This window comes from Copadichromis virginalis, linkage group LG20, assembly GCF_057382275.1.
Source record: "Copadichromis virginalis isolate Kocher_CV1m ecotype Utaka linkage group LG20, C_Virginalis_male_GT1.1, whole genome shotgun sequence".
Classification (NCBI taxonomy): Eukaryota; Metazoa; Chordata; class Actinopteri; order Cichliformes; family Cichlidae; genus Copadichromis; species Copadichromis virginalis.
Genome location: NC_140637.1, coordinates 30,010,495 through 30,037,690, shown reverse-complemented (window position 1 = coordinate 30,037,690; position 27,196 = coordinate 30,010,495). Strand labels below are relative to the sequence as shown.

The 27,196-nt window shown below is 40.3% G+C and overlaps 2 protein-coding genes across 3 annotated transcripts in view; one reads left to right on the top strand and one right to left on the bottom strand.

Moving 5' to 3' along the window:
* itga5 (integrin, alpha 5 (fibronectin receptor, alpha polypeptide)) overlaps positions 1-16,476 on the top strand; it is a 35,763-nt gene extending 19,287 nt beyond the window's left edge. The window contains exons 13-30 of the mRNA XM_085444208.1: positions 158-349; positions 442-487; positions 757-870; positions 2,203-2,258; positions 2,655-2,812; positions 3,003-3,140; positions 5,447-5,514; positions 7,393-7,543; positions 7,649-7,741; positions 8,303-8,382; positions 8,533-8,613; positions 8,716-8,821; positions 9,121-9,279; positions 9,874-9,981; positions 12,607-12,720; positions 13,327-13,428; positions 13,557-13,679; positions 13,806-16,476. Coding sequence (XP_085300334.1) covers positions 158-349; positions 442-487; positions 757-870; positions 2,203-2,258; positions 2,655-2,812; positions 3,003-3,140; positions 5,447-5,514; positions 7,393-7,543; positions 7,649-7,741; positions 8,303-8,382; positions 8,533-8,613; positions 8,716-8,821; positions 9,121-9,279; positions 9,874-9,981; positions 12,607-12,720; positions 13,327-13,428; positions 13,557-13,679; positions 13,806-13,889 — 1,973 coding nt within the window. The 3' untranslated portion in view covers positions 13,890-16,476. The remainder of the gene's footprint in view (positions 1-157; positions 350-441; positions 488-756; positions 871-2,202; positions 2,259-2,654; positions 2,813-3,002; positions 3,141-5,446; positions 5,515-7,392; positions 7,544-7,648; positions 7,742-8,302; positions 8,383-8,532; positions 8,614-8,715; positions 8,822-9,120; positions 9,280-9,873; positions 9,982-12,606; positions 12,721-13,326; positions 13,429-13,556; positions 13,680-13,805) is intronic.
* A 27-nt stretch (positions 16,477-16,503) lies between these two features.
* Positions 16,504-27,196, bottom strand: part of rapgef3 (Rap guanine nucleotide exchange factor (GEF) 3) — a 30,526-nt gene continuing 19,833 nt past the window's right edge. For both annotated transcript variants that reach the window (XM_085444211.1, XM_085444209.1), the window contains 20 exons: positions 26,792-26,868; positions 26,541-26,687; positions 26,267-26,373; positions 25,082-25,170; positions 24,895-24,973; positions 24,535-24,685; positions 24,339-24,418; positions 24,207-24,237; positions 22,828-22,903; positions 21,716-21,853; positions 21,401-21,498; positions 20,532-20,657; positions 19,586-19,767; positions 18,282-18,372; positions 18,123-18,173; positions 17,923-18,010; positions 17,774-17,838; positions 17,615-17,669; positions 17,374-17,445; positions 16,504-17,231 (listed from right to left, as the gene is read on the bottom strand). In XM_085444211.1, the coding sequence (XP_085300337.1) occupies positions 17,113-17,231; positions 17,374-17,445; positions 17,615-17,669; positions 17,774-17,838; positions 17,923-18,010; positions 18,123-18,173; positions 18,282-18,372; positions 19,586-19,767; positions 20,532-20,657; positions 21,401-21,498; positions 21,716-21,853; positions 22,828-22,903; positions 24,207-24,237; positions 24,339-24,418; positions 24,535-24,685; positions 24,895-24,973; positions 25,082-25,170; positions 26,267-26,373; positions 26,541-26,687; positions 26,792-26,868 (1,922 nt within the window). In that variant the 3' untranslated portion in view covers positions 16,504-17,112. The remainder of the gene's footprint in view (positions 17,232-17,373; positions 17,446-17,614; positions 17,670-17,773; positions 17,839-17,922; positions 18,011-18,122; positions 18,174-18,281; positions 18,373-19,585; positions 19,768-20,531; positions 20,658-21,400; positions 21,499-21,715; positions 21,854-22,827; positions 22,904-24,206; positions 24,238-24,338; positions 24,419-24,534; positions 24,686-24,894; positions 24,974-25,081; positions 25,171-26,266; positions 26,374-26,540; positions 26,688-26,791; positions 26,869-27,196) is intronic.

The following is a 27,196-nucleotide window of genomic DNA, read 5'->3' as shown; positions in this document are numbered from 1 at the left end:
AGAGCAAGGAAACCTACATACTGTAGGCTATTTAAGTAAATCATGCATATTAATTTTGTAGTGAAAAACAGCTGAAACTGTAAATAAAGTGCTCTGGGATTTTAGTTTCTTTCTCTAAATCTCAACGGTAATATAAGTTAATTTTTCCCCCTGCAAGATGTGGCTATCAGCTGTCCATTTGGAGGAGAAGATCAGCAGGGACTGGTTTATATTTACAATGGATACTCAGAAGGACTCAGACAAAAGCCATCTCAGGTGATTAGGGGGCAGTGGGCTGCAGGGACTATTCCTGCTAGCTTTGGATTTGCTCTCAGAGGTGCTAAGGACCTGGACATGAACGGATACCCAGGTAAGTGAGGATGAAATTTGTAATGAGCATCATTAACGGTTTATTTATTTATTTTTTGTGTGTGTTTAATTTATCTTTCTTAATTTCCTCAGATCTCATTGTTGGAGCTTTTGGTATTAATAAGGCTATTCTATATAGGTATGTTTTATTTTTATGTATGTTTTTGCTTGATCGAAAAGTCAAATTCCAAAATTAAGTCTGGGGGAAAAAGCATGGCTGTGTTCGTCTGCCTGGTGTGCCAAGATAAATGTTTGGTCACTCTACAGATATAGTGTAAGAACAAAACAAAAGGAAAGACATAGAAATAGAGTTTCCAAAATCTGAAGCTAATCTATGAAGCACTTAAAGTGGAAACTGTAATATCTGATGACTGTGTCTTCAATCAGCATTCTTGTTGTTGCCTACAGATCCCGGCCGATAGTCAACACCAGTGCCTCGCTGACAGTTTCCCCCACCATGATTAATCCTGAGGAGAAGAACTGCATTCTCACCACTGGAAACTCCAGCATTCCCGTTTCCTGGTGAGTATTCAGACGGTCCAGAATTACAGAACACTCTGTTTCCTGCAGCTCTTCACTTTTGGTATTTATTTGACCCAACTGCAGAGACATGGGCTTCCCCATTTCCCCCATGCATAAACATTTCTATCATAATAGGAAGTTTTGATAAAGAATATCCTTTACACAGTGATGGTATTCTGAGGACTGCTCTTATCTGACCTATTTTCAGAGTGTCTTCATATAACACACTTTATTTTGTGGAGTGGAGAGAGAAAAAAAGTTGAATAGAAGCATTGTTTGCAGTTTTCAGCCTGATCTAACTGTGCAAAGTATCCAGCTCCAAAAAAAAAAGAAAAACCCTAGAGGAAGGAGACCACGGTAGCTTGCTGCTCGACACGGTTGACACTGTGCTCCTGTTTCAGCTTCCCCCCCTTCTCTACATGCTGATCCATAAAGGAAACTGTTGTATACACATATGTCTTGATTGTGCTACGTTGCCTGGTGATGGGGAGATTTTGGTGATCGGGGGGAGGAGAGCAGAGGAAATAATGGGAGGGGAGGGGCTGGAAGGTTTTTGCAGTTGCTTTGAATGAGATATTGTTTGGTGGTGGAACACAGCTGGGAAACATCAGGACACGTAGACTCCCGTGAGCGTGCGCACACAGTTGTGCCGAAAAGGGCAGACACAGGAGCATTCATATGAAGTTACTGCTACTCTTCAAAAGGAGGCTTTGCACTTTCTCTGTCTTTTGCTCTCATTTTTCACCTCTCTTCCTGTTACTTTGCTTTTTTTCGGTAAAGCCCATCCATCTTTCTTTTCTCTTTTGCATTATTTTTTTTTCTGTGACTCTTTCAAGGGGTTACTAGTGATAGGGGTTGGGGGTTTTGGGGTTGCAGACTTGGACAGCGGCGGCATGTTGTGTGGCTGATGTCATGGGAGAGAGCTACAGGCTTATATAGACAGCCACTCACTGGTCAGCACTGAAACCTGAGTCGTTGCTCAATTTCACCCTTCTTAACTCTGCTATTTCTTTGTGTGTGGGGAGGGCTGCGGGTGGAAAGCGGAGACACACTGATTTATCAGCCTGGCCGGCAAAAGTAGTTTTATGCCAGCCTATCTCCAAACATGTGTGGTTTTTGTCATAATATTCACTGAAAGCTCAGTGTGCTCCACGCCTTGTAATGTGAACCATGTAATGAGCTGACACACACAAAAAAAGTCACCCATGAGAAAAGGCGAGAGAACAAGGGAGGGCATCTGAGGTGTCTTATGTGTACAGTATTTACACAGAGTCTCTGCCATTAATGGATATGCTTCTCTCATCATGTCCTTGTCCTTTCTTCCCAAAACAGTGTCAACCTGAGTTTCTGCATATCTGCTGATGGGAAACACCTTCCAAAGAACTTAGGTGAGCCAATTTTCCACATCTGCATTTTATTACAAACTGTCAAATAGCCACCAGTGGTAATGTTTTAAATCCATAACAGTCTGTAGGTTAAAGTGTTTTGGCAGCTAATGCAGATTTTCAGACTTTGTTATGACAAAAAGGGAGTGCAGCATGCCAAATGTCCTTTGTGATCCACCTTGAGTGATCTAACCTCTTCTGTCCTCAACATTTTTCCTCGTTACCTCTTAGTTATCATCTCTTATTAGTCCCCCTCAGTACACAACAGCTCTATGTGCCATTGACTATGTTGTGTGTATTTCAGAGTATTTACGGAGGTCCTTTTCAGACCTGTCACTTTGTGACTCTAGAACATTCATCACACCATGAATGGTCATTTGTGTGTGTTATGCGTTCCAGATTTCCAGGTGGAGGTGCAGCTTGATAGTCATAAGCACAAGCAGAAAGGTGCAGTGAAGAGGGCTCTGTTCTTGGATTCCCAGCAGCCTTTGCTCCCGATGACTGTGAGGCTGAACCACGGAGAGCGAGTGTGCCAGCATAAAAGAATCTACCTAAGAGTAAGTCCTCTCTTTCTCTAACAAAAAATGACATTTAAGCCTGTGCAATGCTTAGAATCATTATTGAAAAACTGCATATAAGTGAAGTGTAACTAATAGCTGTAGTCATTTTATAGTTGTGTTTCTGTGTCACTTTTGAACAGCCAAATTGCACGGTGGTATGACACAAAATGTGTTTTTCTCACTGTAGGATGAGAAGGAGTTCAGAGATAAACTCTCCTCTATTTATGTGGCCTTGAACTTCAGCTTGGACCCAAAAGCTGCAGCTGACTCCCACGGCCTGCGGCCCATCCTCAACTATCAGACCACACACGTAATTGAGCAAAAGGTAATTTGACGTGAACTACACTTCTATCAGCTAGGTTAATTAACCCGGGTATCTACAGAGCTGTTTAAATTATTATATAGTAAGTTCACTAATAATCTGCATGTGCGACTGAGATTCCTTCAACTCATTCTCTCTGATCTCTCGATTGCACTTTCCGCCATCATTCAGTAATCACTGGCCAACTCCTTACTGACTCTTCCGTTCATGATGAAAGTGTGAATCTTTTCTTTGTCGGCTGGGAAGAGATCCAGGGTGTCTGGAAAGTTGTTTTCAAAATGAAAATGTGAGACACATGTACAGTGGCGTGTTTCCTTGTCCCAGCAGGAGTAGCTCTTGGCCTGCTTAGCTACTGAGGTGAGTGTTTTCAGAGCTGCAGGCACAGAAGGATGGTCAATATTTCAGGGAGGGGCACGGACAGAATGTTGGCCCCTCTGGTTGAAGTGTCTCAGCATTTCTACATGAAGGCATCTTTTCAGCTGTGGCACAGCACGCACCATATGTTTAATTCAGCAACAGCCACCAGATTGGAGCATTAAGGGAATAGCAATCAGTCTAGTTTGATCTCCATCTCTTTCTTTTTCGTTCTCTACCCTTGTGTGTTTCTCTTTTTTCCTTTTGGACCTTGTCACTGCTGTTTTTCTTTCCTAAATATCAAAGCTTTTGGGCCTCCAACAGATGTGGTCTACTGCTGTACCAAGACCTTGAGACAAGCCTGAGAGAAAGAATTAGCCATAAACCTGAATCCGTTCTTTGAATGTATAAAAGCAGAGTAGGAGTGGTGTCAGACTGCCAACAAATTTAATTAATTTTGCTTTACTCTGTATGAATATAACGGTATACAAACAGAGTATGGTGACTATTATACCACAGCCTTGGCCTAGAATAGATACATGATGCCCTCTTGATTTCCACACATGCTTTGAGAATGTGTGGAAGGCGATATAACAGTTCATAGACTCTGCCAAGTTCGTACTCTCTCAAAGCTGGAGTGCAGTCTCACTCTCTCACCCTAACATTTTCCACATGTATCTGTGAAGATTTGTGGCATTATGATCTATTAATTGCTATCGCATCGCTCGTCTTGCACATAGCATGCATTTGTATGCATGCCAGTAAAGATTCAAGTTGCAGCCACCTTTGGAGAACTTGGAACCGGCTGAAATTGTGAATCAATGCCCTCCTTGTTCTTAAAACAAAGTCGTCTGACCAATTGAATATGATTTTGATGAATGTGCTCCAGTCATATTGCCAAGGTTGTGTTTTGTTTTTGCCAAATGATACTTGGACTCATTATGTCACATGCTGATGTCAGTGTTGATGTTGTTTAAGTACAGTAATGGTGGTACGAATGTTGTTTTCCTGCCCCAAACAGACATATGAGCTGGGGTGCACATGCGGCCAAGTTAGCATGGTGGTTACCATGGTGTGCATAATTAGAGCTCCTAGATGGTGTAATGACAAGGGGGGTTCTTGGCTCTCTTTAATCTTCTTCTCTATTTCTATTTATTGTCTTTATCATCATGAACATCATCACACTGTCATAGTCGCGGCGAGATGCAATTTAGCAATCCACAGGGCTTTCCCTGCCACACGTTCAGCGGTCATCCACTTATCCGGCAGTGTTTCTGCTCCTTTCTTGTCTTTCCCTCCACTGTAATCTCTGAACCATCCCTCCTGCTGTCAGGTCACCAGAGATATCTTATGTCTCAGCAAGTTCCTTTAGGCTGTAGGCTTCTCCCTTTACATTTGATCATGCTCCACAGTGGTGTAGTGTGTGGTGAAGGCGCGGTTTACCACATAGCGCTGTGATGTGGGACACTGGTTAAAGTTGGGAGCTGGCTGCTTTGTGCTCAGCTCCATAGGAGTATCTTCTTTTGTACAGGCTCTGATCTGCACCCTGTTTATAATCTCCCCCAGTTTTACATTGCAAACAGAAAGCACGTGCGTGCCGGGACAGCTGGCTCATCAGGCTGTCTGTTGCTGTCATGACCTCACTGAGGCAGTTATTGTCTCTGTGTTTTTAGCTGTCTGATGTGTAGTGATGATGTCTTGTAAATAAGAGGGGTTGCAGTCCAGGTGTGTGTGCATCTTGGGTGGTGGTCCAGAGACAGGTGGTGGAATATATTAGTCATACTGCATGTTGCATCTTGCTACACTCATCTTGTTCTCTTCCTTAAACAGATCTTGTGATTTATCTTGTGTACCTAATTCTCTTCACGTGTAGAATAAGTGTCACAACCTACTGTGTGATGTTGGCCTGCACCCCTATATTCAGACTTTTATCATCTTCAATTTGTATCTTCTAGGCACAGATTCTGTTGGACTGTGGAGAGGACAACATCTGTGTTCCTGACTTGAAGCTGGCAGTTAGCGGGTGAGTCTTTTTCCTTAGCTGTTGCTAAAAATCCCAGAGCATATAGGTTTTAGAAAATAGAATAAAGTTCAATGGATATTACACAGTGAACCCTGAACAGGATTACAAACACTGAAATTTTCACCTCCGCTATGCAAAAAGAGACCCTAAAGCATAAAAACAGCTGTTATTGTTGTTCTCTACTTTCTGTTTAGTTTAACAAACCACAGTGTGAGTGTTAATAGTATTTAGTATTTAGTATTTATTTAGTATTTATTTATTTATTGTCATTGTCAAGAACAATGAAATTGCGTTTGGGGCTTCCATACAACCCAAAAAAAAAGAAGAAAATAATAAATACCCCTTAAAACCCAAGTGTACATATTTAACCCAGTGTGACTCCAATGCAATAAGACAATCCTTAGCAATAATGTTCGTAGAAATTCAGACAAAGACCTGAGAAACATGACAAAATACAACAATGCAACCCATTCAATATTATTGTACTGTGAGATATGATATCAGATATGATAGTTATCTATTTAAGAAAGAGGGGGGGGGGGGCAGGAGGGGGAAGAGAATAAAGATATGATGCACCAATGCAGACCAGTTCATTGCTATTAAGAAGTTGGATATGGTTATTGTCCGTGAGAGGGGGGCAGAGAGTTCAGGAGCCTCACAGCCTGTGGATACAGGCTGTTGGCCACAATTAGCTACAATTTTGAAGTACAGTAGGGGCACCATTCGTTAAAAACAAAACAAAGCAGGAAATAGCTCAGCTCCACAGGTGCTGTGACAAACGCTAAAGGGGGAAAGACAGAAAAGATGAAAGGAATCTGTTTGCAAGAGGCCCAACCCTGTCTTCATCGCCATCCCCGCTACACTTTGATTCGAGAAATCTGTTAGCAGTTTTCTCAAAAATAACTGCCTCCCTGATACTCCCTGCTCTGCTCTGTCATTTTGATTTCACATTCCTATATTTATCTACCATCTGACCCCATTTTTCCCAATGTATAACTTATCTATTACATATGGAACAACCTGCTGGGATTCTGCTGCGCCCCATCCGATAGAAACCCAGACGCAGAAAGTGTGATTAGTGCAATTAAAATTATACTTTGTTGATTTTCGTCTGCTCTGCAGTAAATTATGGCAGCCTAATAGTTGTTGGAGGGGGTGATCAGATGGTCATGATTTAGTGGAATTTCAGAGAAAAATGTATCCAACATTTGTACGATGTTTTTTTTTCTATTCCGCTGCCAAATCACATAACCTGTTAGACCAAGGGTCCCTCAGGGAAGTCTTAGGGTTTTGTGGTGTTTTCTAATTTTGAGGCTTTGTTTGCTTTAAAAAGTGCCATGTCAGTTAAAATCAGGCCCCAGCTGAATCTTTGGCCAGCAGAGGATCGGCTTTATAACTCGTCTCCCTTTTGCTGTCTCTTGCTTTTATGAGAATAGACTTTAATTAAAAGTGCCCTTGTAGCCCTTCTTGTGGAATTTCTCTTTGTGCCTAGCTTTGGAGGAAGGTGTAGGGAGTGAGAAAAAGCAATAATTGGGAGATGCTTTATAATTCTGCGCCTTTTGTATGTCTTTAATATCACATGGGGAAAAAAATTATGTAAAGTGGGCTATTTTGAGATTAATCTAATTGTTGCATTTTTGCAGCCAGGTTCTAAATAAAATAGATCTTATAAGCACAGAGCATGCAGTTATATTAGTTTTATTAGAGCAATTTGCAATTTATTGCCTGTTCCACTGCCAGCAAATGGGAACAAAGAATGCCCTCGTTTACTTGGAAAACAACTTAATCCATGTTTATTTATGGAGGCATTTATCTAGTGACCCAACTAATCATTTGGGGGTTTCTTTGTTTTGTATTTCTTTTTCCTTGGGTCCTCAGTGACAGGAAGGAAGTCTACCTTGGTGATGACAACTCACTGACCTTGACATTCAATGCCAGGAATGAGGGTGAGGGAGGGGCGTATGAAGCAGACCTGTATGTGGTGCTGCCCCCTGAAGCTGACTACATTGGCATTGCCCGCAATAATGAGGTGAATAGAAACAATCAAACTGACACCCTGATTTTGGGACTATTGGGACTTTAATCTTGATGATTTTCTTTCGATGTGGTTTGACCAGTCTGTCCTCTTTTCCAGACCTTGACCCAGTTGACTTGCAGCTATGAGACGGAGAACCAGACCCGATACCTCAGCTGTGATTTGGGGAACCCAATGAAGTCGGGCACCAATGTAGGAGCAATGTTGTCTTTTGGCTGTCTTTCTCTTTTAGCTCAGTGCTTAAGAAGTTTAAGTGTTGTGACACAAACAAGGTTGTTTGTTTGCTTGTTTTGTTTACATAGGACATATAAATAGTATCTGAAATTTAATGTATCAGTTATCAGTTCATAGAAACTAAAAAAGGAAGTGATGCGATCTTCATTTTGGGTGTGGACAGCACAGGAAAAGTCAACGTGTGTCAGGAAATGGTGTGGCAGGAAGTACAGGCTACATTTGTTCTATTGGTTCCCTTTTTTATTGATTGAGTCACAAGTCAGCATGTTTTTAATAGGTTTGCGGTGCAAGACAGTTGGCTACATGTTAACTCAAAGCGACAAAAAGACTTCTTTATTGTAAATGGATCTGACTGACTGACCCCTTAATAATGTGCAGCACAGGAACAAGAAGTCACATTTTTGTGCTGCAACATGCTCAAGCAGTCAGTCAGTAATTTTAGGTCCTTTCCTTTTCTCTGTTACTTGTAATGAGAAAAAATTCAGAGGATGTTAATATGTCTGAACTTCCTTTCCTTAGCTCTGGGCAGGCCTACGTTTCACAGTGCCGCGGCTGAAGGACACACACAAAACGATTCAGTTCGAGGCGCAAATCCGCAGGTACAATTTCATGTGATCACCAACACAGGAAAAAATAGCAAAAGTGTACACAATATCAACTACTTCTGATTTAATAGTACTGATTTTCACAACTCTCAAATTACATCAGCTAATCAGATCTTCTTTTTTTTCCATTCTCTGTTTCCACAGCAAAAATGAGAATAATTCCCATAGTGAGGTTGTAGCCTCCAAGCTGGAGGTGATTGTTAAGGCTGATGTCATTCTACAGGGGTGAGCTGAGTGTTAGAATTCCCCCATTCGTGCTTTTGTGACTTCATTAAATCCCTAGTGCCTCCCTACACATACTCTCATACCCCTCCTTCCCATTTTAAGTGTGTCTCGACCAGATAAGGTCTTCTTTCCGCCGGCCAACTGGAAACTGACCAAAAATTACAACGTGGAGGTGGACGTTGGGCCTGCCGTGGAACACATCTATGAGGTAATCGATGTTAGCTGTGCATGCTCAGTGGGGTTGAGCAGATTGGTTTGGAAAGCAGATATTATAGTTAAAAAAAAAAAGAAGGAGGAGGAAGACAGAGGAGGAAAACCAGATCACACGGTGGGATTTGCGCCAGTGCAGATCCATGGATTTGTGGATTAAAAAAAGTACACCAGATATTAATATTTCAACATGGGAAAGAAACTGCTTGGAGAAACAAATGAAAAACTTAAGGGGACTCTTACAGTTTTTTTAATGTTTGATATAGTAAAATGTTTCTTTTTCACTCCTTTTTCCAGCTTGTGAACAATGGCCCTAGTAGGATCAGCCACACCCTACTTGAGCTGCGCTGCCCTTTCCGTGTCCAAGGTCAAACTCTCCTTTACCCTCTGGAGTTCTCCACTGAAGGCCCCATTAACTGCACAGCTGACAAAAACATGAACCACCGAAACCTTAAAGTGAGTGACATTCAGATGAACACCTCTCAGGGTCAAATGAGGCAAAGTCAGAGAGTGAAGATCTCCCATCATTTCCCTGTGTGATTCCCAACGGTTGGCCCACACCCACCTTCTCCACCCTGAATCTCGACTCCACCCAGGACACTTTCCCCACCACTGCTTTGAAGTTCAAACTCTTCCCTATGCTCAGCACAGCTTGATGAACCACCTCACCCAGCAACACACTCATTCATCTACAACACCCCCTCATACTAAGTTGTAACTTGGGGATTTTGTGGGCAAAACATTTTAGTGTGGTTGTTTGTGTTTACATGTGACGTTTGACAGATGTTGAGCAGAGCTGTGAGTGGTCATCTGTCTTAGCTGTGATCTAATGTTTTTCCCACCCCCTAGTGAATTGCTAAGTATGGTGTATTTCCATGGGAATCCATAAGGAGTAGAGCTCACATGCTTCTGATTAATGACAAAAAGCCTCAGGGTCATGCTAACATTAGGTCTTATATTGACAGAAAGGGTGGTGCACTTTTTTTGCCTAGTGAGGTCAGTATCTGTGTTGTTCTAATGGGTGGCTGGTGTGTTTCTGTTTTCCTTTAGCTCCAGCGCTCATCCACGGAGTCACCTATTCTGGCGCTAAAGGGCCATGAGCATCGCCTCGAGAGGAGGGACGTCCACAAGAATCAGCTTGCTCATTTGACTAACCTGGTAAGGCACTTAGCGGGAAATTGTCACATTCTGTAAGAGCAACATGTTTTATGCATGAATGAACCCTGTCGGACAAAAGGGTGGAGTCTAGCAGTCAGGGACTGATTGTGATAGTGTCTTTAAAGCAAAGGAATGACAAGCTTTAGTTTGTAGTTTGGAGTAAGTATGATGATGGAAGTAAATTCATTTTTGCACCACACATAAACTTATATTTGAAACTATAGATTTGATGCTTTTCTGTGCGACCCTGTTTTGGTGACACTGGCCCTGCTCCTACATGAAGCTCTGGGGACGGGAAATTAGGTTATGATGTCGTTAAAAGGGAGGGGTCAGAGGTTACAGGCTTGTCCCATTGTGGTGATTAACATTAAAGAGCCTTTAGTAGTGGTGGGGAAAAAGGCATGGGAGGCTTTTTGACTGTGATGCACTGCTTAGTTCACAGACTTGTCTCTAATTTTTGGCTCTGGGTGTTATAAGCCTGCTCAGCCCCCACACACTGGTCCTATTGATCCACCCAGCTGTAGGTAGCTGCTCTATCTCCCTCTGTCTGTGGATACCTGCCTCTACCAAAGAAGTCTTTGTCTCTGTGCCCGTCTCTCCTAACTGTGGTCGTTTATCAAGCATGTCCAATGACACTCTAGTATGAAGCAGCCCTTTCTCCTGTTTCTCTTGTGTCTGCACTTTTTCCTTATGCCTGAGAGAATAGACATCTCCATTCAGCACGAGTCTTGATCAGAATGCATTACTGTTTTGTGGTCAGAGAAGGTGAGATGGTGAGAATTGTAGATGACCTGTTTCGTTTTTGAAGGACTGGGATTAACTGCATCAAAACTCAAAAGACTTCCAAATTACTTTGATTTAAAATGGCCTCACTTTCATTGTGTTGTGGGACATGCAACATTCAGTGGCACTGAATGGGGAGCTCTTTGAAGATAATAGTGGTATATCTTATTGTTCTAGCACATGTAATACATTTGAAACCACTTTACAGACTTTTCTGCTTGCTAAAAGCAGGACTTCTTGGTTCAAAGATACCAGACGACTGGGGTGTTTCTGTGCATGTCCTCTTTGTGCTTGTGTGGGCTCTCTCTGGGCACTCCAGCTTCCTCCCACAGTCCAAAGACCTGCATGTTAGGTTAATTGGTGACTCTAAATTGTCCGTAGATGTGAATGCCTGTTTCTCTGTGTTAGCCTTTCAAAGGACTGCAAGCCTGTCCAGGGTGTACCCCGGCTCTCGTCTTATGACAGCTGGGATAGGCTCCAGCCACCTTGCTACCCTGAATTGGACAAGCTGCTAAGAAAATGGAAGGATGGAAAAAATTTGTAGGCTAATAATGGCCGAGCGCTTTACACGTATGTTTAAGGCCTTTAAAACCTCATGGGTTTACCAAGTTGGGATACCTGGCAGATGTTTATCTTTATCAGGGGCTGAACCAAAGTCCTCTTTATTAACAATCTATTAACATACTGACTGTAGACACGTATTAGTCTTAATTCTGTCCTTATTAATGTTGAATGACTGCCATATTTATGAACCAGCAACGGTAACTGTCAGCTTCAAGATGAACTAATTATAAATCTAACATCAAGCATGTCATATATGAAAAAGGGCTTCCACGTATTTGATAGTTCTGTTATGTTTTACCTTACCAAATGCTCTCATTATCTTACTTGAAATATGGCTGCAGTTAACAGTAGTTTTACCTGATCAACACTCTGATTCAAAACCACCTAATTTATTATTAGCACCATTGAAGCGTAATTGTAAAACTTTACAGACCGCTTCCGTACAGTAGCTGTGTTTTCAAGCTCAACTGTCATTTTATTAAGGATCCATGCCTCCATGATCCAGCTCTTGACCACATAATCCTGCCAGTGAGGATATATGTGGGAACTGGGTCTGAGGCATCTTTGGCATTCGACCATGTGCATGTCATTTTCACAAACCTTTGAGGCCCTGCTGCCCTTGGGCATCAAGCATGACTACCGAACGGAAACAGACTGATATGCTCTCTGTCTGTCTGAATAATTATTAAGACTGTCTAAGACTGAGCCTAAAGGAACTAGGCGGGTACCCTCTTCTCCTACTTTTGCCTTTCTCTGTGTAATAAGTAAACTAATGGGTTCCCGCAGGAAACCCGCCGAAACCTCTCAGTCTAGGGGTGGTCTGGCTACAGCACCTTTAAAACAGAGTGTGCACATGTTTTAAAATGTTAAATGTATCAAGCTGCACTATGGGGATCTAATTAAGATTGTGTACTCTACAGTCTTGAGAAAAATGGGCTGGTTTTAGTGGTTGGGCAATAATGTGGCGAGTGGTGCATGCTGCATTTTTACAGTCTCATGACATTCCTTCAATCTAATTCGAAGCAGGCGTGCAATAGGGATCATAACATTGGGTTCTTTGTTATATTTGTATATTTGTTCCACCGGCTTTTATTTATCTGTTCTGCTAGTTTTTAGATTTGCTTTAATAACTTCCACTTGAATTTAGGCTTTGTCATATTATTTAAGTTTAGTGGGAATAAATTTTTTTTTTAGATGGTATTCTCGCACAAAATGGCTTGAAATGTATTTAACATCGCAAACCACATCATAATGATGGCATTCTCTCTGTTTGCACAGAACTGCTCTACTGTGGACTGCTGGAAAGTTGAATGCAATGTGGGTCTTCTGCAGAAGGGGACTACAGCTATCCTTAAAATGCGATCCCGTGTCTGGGCTGAGACCTTCACTGAGGTTTGTGGGGGAAGAACCTTGCCATACAAACTCCCCACACACATACTGTACATTTTACATATCTTCCAAACATAAGACAAAATACAGTAATAAATTGATCTTCCCCTACCAGTGGCTGTATATTTTCTCATGTCAGGCTCTGGGAGGAAGTAAGAAGCCATTTTTATTAAAGCGTTATTAAAACAACACTGAGACTCGACCTCAAATGTGCTGCTAGGAAAGGCAAATAGTTGGAGTTGTCAGTAAGACATGTTTGGTTGTGATCAATTTGTACTCAGCAGCAGCTCTGAATCAGTTAACAGTATTACCAGTTACGCATATTTGCCTAAACAAATGAGACAACGGTTGCTTTCTGAGGATGCAGTTTGCTCCACACTGGTGTTCATACTGCAGCTTCTACCAGTGTTTGTCATGTCTAAAATACACAGATTATTTCCCATCTATGTGGTATGTACTGAAAATTTAATATTTGGTTACCACAGCTTCTCATAGGGTAGGAATGCTAAAGGGTGTTTCGCAGGGAGATGCACATGGTCAATGTCGCCACCTAGTGTATAACTAGTATATTATATGCATTTTGAATGTAATTTCTTTTTTCTTCTTCAGAGAGCTTATAAGCAATATGTGCTGGAGTGCCTGGCAGAATACCGTGTGAAGAAGATGCCATATGCAATCCAGCCTAAACTTTTTCCCAGTGGAAACAAAAAGGTATTTAATGTGTTTATTAAGTTATTCAATTTATTAGAACTTGTTCATTTCACACAAATCTATATTTTTAGTACATATTTTTGTATTGTTGTAGTTTGGAAGAAGACATCTTGTCTTGTCATCCTCAGGTGGTGACTCCAGTGGTTTGGAACAAGCCGGATATTGAGAACTCAGTTCCACTGTGGATCATCATCTTGGCTATTCTGGCTGGTTTACTGCTTCTGGCTCTTCTCATATACATCTTATACAGAGTGAGTACTGCTGTGATATAAAAAGAATCATAGCATGCTTTTGATCTGAAAGATCAATTAATGGGCTGGTTTTCTGTTCTCATTTATGTTTCCTGCATTTCTGAAATGTTTTTTTTCTTCTTGCAGTTGGGCTTCTTCAAACGATCTGACCCTTACGGCACTGCCATGGAGAAAGCGGAACTCAAACCGCAGGCTGCCTCTGAGGCCTAAAAGACCACCAAAGCTACCAAAACCACAGTACCTGGCCATATGATTGCAACGGAGAATTGTGGTGGAATATGTAGAGTGGATTTAAAAAAAAGAAAGAAAGACAGAAGCAGTTGAAGAGTTACAAGAAAGAAAGACTACTGGAACTCCACTGTGCTGCACTAGAGGAAGACAAAACTCCAAAGATCTCAAAGCCAAATGAATGTTTTCTTTTTCTATTTTTAATTTATGTCTTTTTTGCTGGCAGGGTTGGACTGTTATCAAATGGAACTTGTGTCAATGCATAAGGCTAACATTGGACTGTACAACAAAAAACGACTGCAGAAGAAATGCAGGCTACCGTCAACCTGCAGATGCAGGAAGATGGGTTTAATTTTATGGATTCTTGGTATGGATCATTTTGTTATTTCCCTGTAACTGCCTTATATTGGTGCTAATGATCTGATATGATTGCTGCCTCTAACAGGATATGGCCACATGTTGCTTGTGGCATCTAGGAGCTGTGAATTATGCTGCCTGCTGAGGCCTGAAAGTATTCTGATATCTCCTAAACACATTTAATTGACAAAAAATAAGAAAACTGTTTATCTGCCTTTAGTAAAGGCTACATTACATCGACAAATATTTAACAACAAAACCTGTTTTAAAGCTCAGATTTCATAGCTAATTGTAATTCAATTCCTTTGCTAAAATTTAAGTAATTTTAAATCCCAACTATTCAGAGGTGCTGATTCTTGCCCAGTGCATGCTGGGATATGCTCCACCACTCCACCACTCCGGAAATTTAAAAAAATGCATAGATGGACATTTCTCACCCGACCATGGAACTGATCTCTCTCTGCCTCAGGTTGGTGGACAGTGCCGGGTTAAGTTGTTTTTGCACTCAAAGGAAATCTACTGATATTATTCCAAAGACACCAAAGACTGACTGACCTTCCTTTGAGTTCTGAATTTGACTCCTACTGATCACTTTGTTTAAATCCTGTATGTTTGAGTCGAGAGTTACCAGTGCTGGCAATGTCATTGTTGTGTAGTCGACTGGGATGGGACTGGAACCACCACAGACCTGTGAAACCTCATGTAAGGCCTGAAGCAGTGTGGTGCTTCTGTCAAAACGCAGTGTTCTCAAGATTTAGTTTTAATGTCATTACTCCTGCTTTGTTTGGATTGGGTTCATTCAAGATGGAAGCCTAAATGAAGCAAATTGTGCTTACGGTGGAGGAAATAAGCATATAATGATATATATATTTTTTAAACTGAAGACATGACAATCAGCAATCCTGTAGCCTCGACAGTAGGCTGAAGGCAGAATGATTCTTTTTCAGCATAAAATGTGTGTTGCTGTGAGATACTGTATTTTTCTATTCTTTTTTTTTTCTCTTTTTTTGTGTAAATGCTGCCCATGCTTAAAATGAGAAGTAGCTGAAGCCATCCCACACCCAGAGGCTGCAGGGACGCAACATTAAAATGCCTCGTGTTGGTTTCTTTTGACATATGCATAAGTTTAATGTGTCCTTAATGTAAATACTTAGTGCTTGTCAGTTACCGTTCCAGTTGTGTGTGTTTACATGTATACATGCGAGATTTCATGAATACATGCATTTGTGTGGATGGTATATTTATGAATGTTTGTTTTTGCCTTATTACCTTTCCCACTGCCTAGTCCTTTTTATGCCAATCACATCAGTAGCTTGAGATAATTGAGCTTAACCAGTTCTGCGTTACTTTTAAAATTGATAGCATAAATACCTCTAACAAAGGGATGACAGCTAGGCACTGGGAACTACATGTTGTTTGGAAGTGCAATATTTATATTCACTTGTTTTAATATTACAGTGCTTTCTTTTGATTTATGTTTTGTTTGTGATTGATTTGTGATAAATCAGACCTTTACGTGTGAAGGTGATGAACATGTAGCCAAATCCTTTGTTGGTGGTTCACTTGCTTTTTCTCACTAAGCATTATTTCAGGTGTGAAAGTTTTTGTTTTTCAAGGATTTTTCCCACTTCATATGTACTCACCACTGCAGGACCTTTCTGATCTCACTTTTTGTAGCATAGATTTTCATAAAAATACAAGCACATTTCTGGTATGTTGAATTAGTTTGGTGATTTATGTGCTCTGGTGTTGCACCTGTCCAAACAGCATCATACTGACCGTCTGCAATGCATTTGTTTGCTTCATTAAATTCTCTTCATAAATCCCCTTGTAGTTGATAGATACAATTTTCCAGATAGTCCACAAAATTTGCATTTGGAAAATTATTTTTATCCTAAAATGTAGTCAGTAGACATTGTTTTTTTTTTTTTTTAAACGAAACACAGAAAATCATTATTTATAATGATGGGATAATTTTACTTCTTCCTCCTCAGTTACATCAGGAGAAAGCACTGGTTTCTTCATTTTGTTATTTACATGTCTTAGCCAGGACTTTCAAAAAGGTGTTGTAAATATTAATAAGATGGAGAATTGTGAATATCCTCACCCCATATTGGGGAGACCCTTTAATGTCAGGTGGAATGGGGGCTCTTTGAAGGTCAATTTTTACCTGTTACGGTTTGTACTTTAAATAAAATGATTCCTTTTTAAACATGTTTGTACTGTCATTAAATACACATTAGTGGGAAAATAATTTATTTAGAAAATAATATACGAAATTATGCATGTCAGTTAGTGCCAAACATGATCTGATACAATATATTTAATGTGAAAACACTTGTGCACTGACCTAAAGTGGTTAATTGTGGCACAGGTCTGTGTTCTTATGGCAGTTTTGTGGAAAAAACAATGTGATTCTTCCACAGACAGCAGTATAAAAAAACTTCACAAAATGAATTTTGACACCAAAGACAAGAATACTTCACTGTACATCATGTTGTAACATTTCCTTTTGAAGGGATCACTTGAAATGTTTAGACACCAGTGTGACATAAGGCTTTCTGAATAACCACAAGTCCTGTCAACACAGAGTCAGGGCCACTGGAGCTCATTTCTGTGCACAGAGCCCATTTTGACTGTCAATGTTTTGCTGTGCAGAAAGCTTCTCCAGTAATGTCCAAACTCCTTAAGTAACAATGAATTTCCATGGGATGCTACATCTCCAAAGGTCCAGTTCCCACCTCTAATTGAGATGAGTTTGGAGGTTTTATTCCGTTATACAGAGTTAATTTTTCGGCTGTGATTTTGCTTCAGTTTCACAGTCCTTGCACATTTTCAGTCATATTTCCTAGCAATCGATTGTTCTCGATAGCTGCGTAAGCTTGCGCTGGTTGTCAATCACCTTCAGGTTTTGGATATAGTGCCGGATGTTTGTGGAAGTCCGCAGAGGAAAGGCGTGATCTGAATCTAGAAAAGATTAAAATCATGCCTGAATCTGCATATGTTTAAGTTTTTGTACTTTTGTAGAAACAAGGTTAAACTGAACCTTCTATAGATCTTATGAAGAAAATATTAAAAACTGTCGAATGGCATTAGAGATGTGGCTTACATGTAGACAAGCGAGTAGCAGCGCCTTCCAGAAACATACGATCTGCCAGGCCTCTCTGTGGAGATGAAGGCACTGCAGAGGGAAAATAAAACATTATCTTACCCGATTTATGCACAAAACTGCATTGTATGTGTTTACTCCAACATGCATGTGAATTACTTCCAACTTTTCCTGAATGCATACAGTCTCAAAGGTATGAAGTCAGTGGGCCCGATCATTTTGCTGCCAAACTATCACTTACCATAAGGTTGGCTTCTGCATCCTCGAACGATTTTCACTGTTTTGGCAAGCATTCGCTACGACAAGGTGAGAAAGGAAACTCTTCAAGTCAGTCTATACTGAGGATATGATTTGTAAGGAAACAATTACATAACAACATTTGAAAATAACTTTTCCATACCATTTTCTCAAAATTGACCAGTTTGTCTACGTAGTTTGCGTTTCCCTCATGGATAAACGTCATATCTAGATATAGGAAGGGACAGAAGTAATTAGTATCTTAATAATAAGGACTTGCCAGTGGATTTGCGATTTACTGGTGTCTGTTACCTTTCAGCAGCAGAGGCATGAAGGGAATGTAAGGAGGACTGAGTTTAGCTATAGCCAGTCTGTATGCCCTGTGGTTGCGTGAAGGGTCCTAAAAGAATAAGCGAGCATAGCACAATCAGACCATTAGAAACCTTAAAGAAAATCTATTGTTTAGGACATTTATAAAACTTATTCAAAGCTGAGTACATAGTATAATTTACCATGAGTCTCTCAAGAGAACAGTAAATCCTTTTTGTCTTGCTGGGTATTCTCTGTAACAGACCAGCAAAAGATTGCAAAGTCAATTTTAAAGTATTTGTTTAATAAGTGTGGCAGAACATTTATTATTATCATGCCTGCTGCCTCAAGGGGGCTCTCACCTCCCAGGTCTTGTAAAGCCTCTGAATTGCACTGTTGCTTAAGCCAAACATCACAGCAAAGAATGAATTTAGATTCTTCTGCTCCTTTAATCTGTGATGGAGAGGACACATGACTGTAAATAAAGTGCAGTCCTTGAAGTGGATGGATAAAGTTTAAGATGGGGGGACAAAAGTAAGTACAAAGGTCCTGCCCGGATACTCACAGTGAAAATACCTGTATGATTACAATATATGATATTAAGCAGGATATTAATGTTTACTGTATCAATTTCTTTTTTTGGTATAAGACCATGCTAATTTTTCTAAATGTATACTATATACAAAAAAAGTATTGGGCCGCACCTCAGTGGATAAAAAATGAGTTGGCCTGGATCTTTTAGTTTCAAAGAATGAAAACCTTAATGCTTCTGCTTACTAAGACATTGAAAATGTCTTAGTAACAATTTAATGGTTCGAATGTTGTGGTAACAGTTTGGTGAAAACCTGTTTCTGTTCCTGCACGACTGTGCTCCACTGCACAAAGCAATGTGCACATATTTCACACATTTCTCTGTGAACCATAATTATAATGGATTGGATTTATATAGCGCTTTTCAAGGCACCCAAAGCGCTTTACAATGCCACTCTCACATTCATACACTGGTGGAGGCAAGCTACAGTTGTAGCCACAGCTGCCCTGGGGCAGACTGACAGAAGCGAGGCTGCCATATCGCGCCATCGGCCCCTCTGGCCAACACCAGTAGGCAAGTAGGGTAAAGTGCCTTGCCCAGGGACACAACGACCAGGACAGAGAGCCCGGGGATCGAACCGGCGACCTTCCGGTTACAGATGCGATTCCCAACCCCCTGAGCCACGGTCGCCCGTGGCCAAACGTTTGCACCAAACCATCTGAGGTTTCAATCAACAAGTCTAAACTATGAGTTGCTTACTGGTAAAGTAGATGCACCTATGGTATGACTCTGAAAGTCGTAGATGACTTCCTTGTTGTGTCATTACATTAAAATGTGACATTGACCTTGAAGCTGACGTCACTGAGATTTAAACTGAGATTTGATTTATAGTAGATGCACCTATGGCATGAATCTCAAAATCCTACATTGCGTCATTCTTGAGTTATCGCAACCATAAACTTGACTGTCCACACCGCCCACCCGGTAAGGTGATGACAACACCCCATCGGCCTTTTAGGGCCGGGAAAAAGGCAAGACATGCGTGAGGTCAGTAGGTTTCACTGTTGAGATGCTTATTTGTTCAGTGGCCAACCTGCTTTGGCTAAATGTATGGTTTATGCAATTAATTCTTACACTGAAGCGATCTTGATAAACTTCTTGAGCAGCATAGCACGTTTCACGAGGTCTTCACATAGGCACAGCTCAGTCAGTACCCAGTGCTGCACCTCATTAAAGCGACGCACAAACCGCTCTAGGTTAGCCGTGATGGCTCCAGGGAATTTGTGGCGCCCAAAAATGTAGTAGACCAGCTCCACCTGGAGAGACACAGACAATGAGTCACAACCACTGGCATAATTTAAACACACCGTGAAACAAGCAGACAGGAAGTCTTTTGCAGGTATCTTTTGTTTCTTTAGAAATGTGAGGCATGCAGGAAATGACCCAAATAATCTGATGGCAGAGATGATACTGGTAGATAAAAGGCGGTAAAGTTTGAGAGTCATGCAAAGTTCTTTGTTGCACGAATGCTACTTTGAGCTTTGGTTATGTATGTCAGTGAGCAAATAAACAGCTATGGGCGTAGTGGCCATGAGATACAAAACACAACTACAAAGGGAAATCCACAACATTTAGAAAATGCAACAAAAACAACAATTCAGAGAAAAACAAAAACAAATGCAGAACACTTCAGAACATGCATAAAGAATGTACAACAGGCAAATACACTGTTGAGAAACAAAAAGGCTTTAAAACCAAAAAGGAAATGCTGTTATAGGTTCCCTCGCCACCAAAACAGTCTTCTCCTTCCTGCATGGTTCTTTCTTCTTTCTCACTCCCGTCAGGCTGTGTTTGCTCAAAGGGGATTACCAGATCATTGTGTATCACTCTCTAATGTTGTAGGGCTTTTATCTTACAATATAAAGTACACAGAAATAGCAATTTTTGTAAAATATGCTATATAAATCAAATTCAATACAATTAAAGTTAATTACTAGTTAATACTCTAGTGTTCTGAAGCAGTTTTGAAGCAGTTGATTGGTAAAATCAAACGAAACATCAATCATAGCCGCCAAGTTACCTCGTGCATGGCAGTGAACAACTCCCAGTCATAATTGGTGAGCTCACTGGCAATGTCTTTAGAAGACATCTGTTCAAGGACGTCAGCGCTTCCTTGCTCTGGACCCTGCTGCTCCTTTAGAGGTGTCTGACAGAGAGAGAGACGGCGCAGTGGCAGAGAGAATGAAAATCATCAGGAACAATGTTGTTCAGGTGAACATTTAATGACTTGCCTTATAGTTGGGGATGCTGCTTTCAACAAAACCATAATATGAAAAACCATAATAAACAACAAACATATTTAGAATATATCCCGTGAGTTAAATCCCCTCCTCATTTTCTATGAAATAGAATAGGATGATATTAATCGTTACTAGTTCATGACCATGCTACAGTACTTTATGGTGAAACTTGGCTGTGAGATGAAAATGACATGAGGCTTTTATTAGGTGTTGCAGGTACATAAATGCAAAATATAGGTTGTTTTAGGTTTGGCTGCTAGGTAGTTGCTATGAAACATAATAATATTGTGTATGATTCAGCTTTTGTGGCTATAAATGAGATGTTACTGTTACAAAATTAAATGATAGGATGTTTTCATAGGTGCTGTACATGCGTAAATGCAGAAAACAGATCCTTTTAGCCTGTTGATAGTTGGTTGCTAGGCAACATCATAATGTCTGCCATAGATAACAACCGGCAGCAATATCTGATGTAGATAAAGGACATAGGATGTACCTGTCTTCCAAGTCTGGTTGCTCAACCCCTGATTGTGTAGGAGGAGTTGGTGGACAGACAGACAACGAGTTCATGTATTTTAATAAGTGTGTTTTAATAAACTAAATAGACCAAAAAATGGTAAAGAAGTTATGGAAGAAAACAAATCCTCACCAGTTGTTCCACTTCGCTGATTGTGCAGATGAACAGTCTCTCGTTGAGTCCCAGGGCGGTGTAGACTGCAGTAGCATCCAGCTTTAGCTGAGCTCTTTCTGTGCGCAGTCATAGGAAACAGAGTAATTTTCACCGTAATTAAAAAAAAAGGAGAGCATTTGAAATTCTGTGAACACGACATAGGTTTGATGACAAACAGAATTACTCATCTGTTAGTACATTAGTCTAGCAATCTACAAAAAACTGATTATTTTAATGAAAAATAAGTGTTGGTTCTAGAAAACAAAACAAAAACATATGACTAATGCCTCCCACCTCCTGTGGAGTTCATTTTGATGAGGACATGATCTTCTCCAGCTTTTCCTAATGCTGACATTATCTCCTGTACAGATGTATTCACCGGCAGCATCGGAGTGAGAGGTTTGTTGTCTGGCCTGTAGATCTCATACAACACTAAATCAGAAGAGGACAGAAAATAAAATGTCACATCATGCTAATTTGGTGATTAATTTAAAGACTAATGGTGCCTGTTAAGTTACTGGATACTGAGATTGTTGTCCTTTATTGACATATTGCGTGACACACACGTCACAAGCACTGATTCTAAACCCTTTTCCCAACATCTGTCATCATGGCCATTCACGTGTTCATTTAAACTAACTCTAACCTGGATATGGACTTCAGCTTAGCATTTAAAACATTTTTGACTAGTTTTACTATTCCATCAATCAATCAATTTTCCTGTAGACTCCTGGTGGAGCATAGGGCTGCAACAACACCACGCCAACGGACTGTTCTGGGGCGTTCTCTTCAGCTGGGTTCACGTCATTCAGGCGGCCAGTCCAGTGCTTGCCTTGTGAAGTTGTCGGACGGTTTTCGGAGTGTGTGACCTATCCAGCCCCATTTTCTCTACTTGATGCCTTGACCGACCAGGTTCTGGCTGGTTCTCTTCCACAGGTCTGTGTTCGAGATCTTCTCAGGCCATCTGATGTTAAGGATGTGTCGCAAGCACTTGCTGATGAAAATCTGTATCTGTATCTCGGACCCATACAGGAGGACTGCTTTCACATTGGTGCTGAAGATGCGGATCTTGCCACGCTTTCTATTCCATACTGCTATTTAATGCATATAGTGACCAAGTTGAACTTTATATTCAGTATTTTTAGTGAACATTAAACATGAACATCTAGCAAAACTGTTTATACTGTTTAGCTATATTTCAGACACAAATTTAGCCAGGTTTGATTTTGAAGTTGTTGGTAAAGATAGATGTAAAAGTTTATGTATGATGTTTGTATGATTTGCCATCAATTTCAGGTCGTTTCCTTTTTTCATTTATTTAAATATCCCCCACTAGACTTCTATCCTTATTATGGGGATTTGGTTTTCTTGATTATTGTCAGCTGTAGTGTTTGAGCTTTACTCACCTTTATCATGTGCTCTGATTGGTTGAACCCTCCCAACTGACTCCTCAAAGTTTGAAAACCAATCAAACTGGTGGTTCTGCCAATAATATAAAAGGCGACTCAGTGACACTTCAGCGACATTAAACTCTCTAATGGCAGTAGAAAGACATTTCTTACACTCTGTCACACTTTTTGGCAAACATCCCAAAGGGTTTAAGCTCCAGTAGGACTTGTAGTATAAAGAAAAACTTTCATTTTGGCCTTTAGCCTCTGTCAGGGTTATCAAAAATATACTGCAGATACAACTTTAAATAGAACACATTTTAAGTAGAGAGTTTAAGTAGAAAAGACAAGCTGTGATATATGTCTGGTATACATATCCATCAATCCACTCAAATGTGTATTTTTGGGGAGGAAATTTTATTTTTAGTAGAAAATTATTCAGCATACATATTCACCAATAGATATAAGGCCAACTGGGCCTTATACCTTATGAGCCCCCCCTCAAAATAAATTAAATATGTCATGGCTGTGTCCAGGCAGGGATAGAGGACCCAAATGTAGACTCGAAAAGGGCAGATGTGAGCTTTAACAGCTTTATTGCTGGACACAAACTGAACTAAACCGAGAGATACAAACATAAGCTAAACCGGTAAGGGAGACAGAACACACAGCTAGAGTGAGGGTACCATGCGACGACGAGCAGTAGAAGACACGGACACTAAATACACACACTTGGTAACAAGGAAGTGGTGCACAGGAGGGCGACACACCTGAATCTAATTGCTCAAGGGAAGCAAGACAGAATACACTAACCTGAGACACGGACCCTCAAAGTAAAACAGGAAACACACAGACAGACCCTCCAGACACAGACTCAGACACACGATACTGACTAGACAGGAAAGGCGGGACCGCGGCAGGTAAACAGAGGGTGCACTGAGTACAGGGACATGAGGAGCACAGGAACCAAAACCTAAAGAACTTGAAATGCAAAACAGAAATCAAACCCTGATATATATGAACCAAGATGAAACCAAAGACTAATAAAAAATAACAATACAAAATCCAAAACACTGGGTCACTGACCCAGGACTGTGACAAAATATGGTAAAGGATAAAAAACTGGTTTAAAACCATAGAAAACATACTATTTAAAAAGTGCTCAAATATGATCCAGTTAAGGAATACCTTAAGGAGTTGCTACTGTAAGAGAATTTTCTTGGACATGATATCTCTGAAAAAGGGCCAATTTTCTTTACTTAATGGGTTGTTCCTCATACTACAAGAGTTGCTGGAGCTTCAGCCTCTTAAGACATCTGCTCTTCTCCATGCACCTTTGAAGTAGGCGAAGTTGTGCCAGAAACCTGTACTTTGTTTCCACACACTCAATAACTTACCCTGCTCAGTGACTGATAGCCATTCTCCAACCTGAAAAAGTATAGAAGAATTAAAGTGTTAAATAGTATGCGAAGAATATCTATGACTTGTGAATTGTTAAGAAATATGAAACATGATCTGATAGTGCGTACACTTTTGTCCTCCTCCTTTCTCTGAAGTCCTTCAGCACGTTGAACAGTTGTGAATTCGGTGCCATATCTTTCTTTAATCTCTGTTTCAACCCCAACATTAAAATAAAATGATTGATGAAAAAAAACATACTGACACAAAAATCACACAGTGATATGTTTAAAATTTTAATTTATGACTTTGAGGCTGAGATCTCACCTCCAGAAAGTCCAAGGCAATAGGGTCTTCTTTCAGGTGAAGGCCAAACAGTGCCACCCACTGGCCAACCAACTTTACTACTTTCTGCTTAATGTTGAGAACATAGGCAGTCTTCTCCTGCTCTGAGCCCTCAGCAAGCTGTGCCTGGTAAGTGCAATGTTGGTTAAGGGTATAACACATAAGACCTTAATTACAAAATAAAAACAACATTAACTATAACAATTTATTCTGGTAATAAAATGCACTGAGAATTCCATTATATTACAAAAATACACTATAATACAGCTTTGTTTGACTACAGTAATTCTCATAAACAACACTAGCTTCACTGTTGTCAGTATAAATGACACTGTAGGATATTGGTGCTGTAGTGCAGGACAGAGCTGGCTGGAGGGCATGAAGACTTTGTGGGTGAGCAGGAAGTCACTCACACAAGAAGCTGCAGGGACACAATCATCACCATAATACAGTGATTACAAAGTAACTGACTTGGTCTGAACATTTTTCAACAACAGAAAACAGGTATCTGTAATCTTAACAGTGTCACCTATAGCATCATTTCCATTACACTCCAACTTTATTGTTTCCAGTAGGTGTTCCAAGATTTTCTCAGGTGTTCCTGACATAACTGTGTACCTGCAAAAAGCAAGACAGAAAAAAAACAAAGAATAACTTTCAAAACCTTGTGTTTGCCTTACATTGATCCACATAAATAAAGCAATAAATTAATTAAAAAGTATTTGTTGTGTAAATGTTGACTTGTTATCTCCTCAAAAAGAAGAAGCACAAAAAGTCTCTTGACGTAATCATTGCATAGTTTGTCTAGCAGACTGTGTTTACAACACTTTGAAAGTTCTTAGCTGTATATCACAGCCGCGTAGACAATAGCGCTCTGTCTGTTTCAGATCATAGCTTTACTGTGTTTGCTTAAAACACTTCACCTTCCAGCACATCTCTAATTTCCACACCCCTCTTTCGCTCATGATGCTTTTACATGACGCTACCTCATGTTATTAACTTTTGTGTACTCTCTCACATACTTTGTTATGCTCTTGTCTATTTATGCTCTCCTCTTTTCCTCTTTTCTTTCCCTCACCCCTCCACAGCCAGCTGATTGCTGCCCCTCCCTGAGCATAGTTCTGCTGGAGGTCTGTTTCTGTTAAAACTAAGTTATTCTTCTCCATAATCACAAAGTGCTTGCTCATGGGGGATCGTCTGATTGCTGGGTTTTCTCTCCAACATCAAAGGATCTCTACAATGCAATATAAAGTGCCTTGAACTGTTTTGAATTGATTGCTATATTAATCAAATTCAATTCAAAACTTTGAGAGCACAAAAAGGGACTGAATGTTCAGAGAATAAATGTTCTTTTCAATTGTGTAGATTTACAAGTAAAGAGAAAAAAGTGGTTTAAACGTAATCTAAATAAGAGTCCTGCATCAACTTAATTGACCTTCATACTTGATAAAGTGGTTCAAGACTGATAACACGTCACTCAGAAAGGCAGGGTTAAAGTCCGCCTATTATGTGAGTGTTAGGTAATACTCCATTAATAAACGGTTAACCACATCTTTAAAAAAAATTTATGTAATCATCACTTATTGTGATGCAGTGTTTGTATTAGAGCCATGCATTATCAGCCCACACCCAGGCAAAGCGTCTTCATGATCATAAACCTACTTGTAAATTAACTGCAGTATTTTATAGAAGTTAGTAGGTCAGAGTCGCTTACTTGCTGCTGTTCCCTGCTCCTCCTTGTTCAGTCGAGTCTGCACTCTTTTCCAACACCAGCACAGTCTTTCCGTGCTCTTCCAGTCGCACTGTATTAGCCTCCACGTCCTGAAGGACAGAGAAGGATGACAACCAGTTTGAAAAGTTATTTGAAAATTTGCGTGAATCTCACATCTCTTAAATTGTCACATGGGGCTACATGTGTTCAGTAAGCACCCGATGTCTGACAGACAACTTCTGGTGATAAAAATGCAGTAAGAGGAAATCCAACAAACCTTGAGGATCCTTATGAAGTCCTGTTTATCAACACGAAGGAAATGACAATTGTCCTCTCGCAAGATGATGGTGGCGGCTCGAGGTTGCTCATTTAGCAAAGCTAGTTGCCCAAAATCCTCACCTTCATGTAGAGTAGTCACCAGACCCTATATGCACACAATACTCTGAGCTATACAGCATACTTGAAATCAATTGCAACGTGTTTTATTAGAGACAGTGGGTTTTATTAATTTGGAACCACTGGCTTTACCTTGCCGTGCGTGATCACATTTACAGAGCCTTTCCAGATGATGTACCAAGAGGTTCCTTTATCCCCTTGACTGAACACTATATTGAAAAACAAGCAGAAAGAAACCACATCAGTCAGTCATATATCTTTCTAACCATTACAACTCCTAGAAGATCACACCTTGAGAGCACCTTCCTTAAAAGTACTTTGTTAAATATGGCTTTAACATTAAAGAAATGGGTAGGATTGAAGAGAAAAAAGACCTGATGATCTTCTTATCCACAGTAAACAAAGAAATTAATTATAACATTAGACGGTCTGAATAGTCTTAATCTTATTTTCTGGAAACAATGAATGTTTCACAGAAAAAGATGCTATTTTCTGTGCATAAGAACCGTATTATCGTGTGATTCAGCAACACAATGA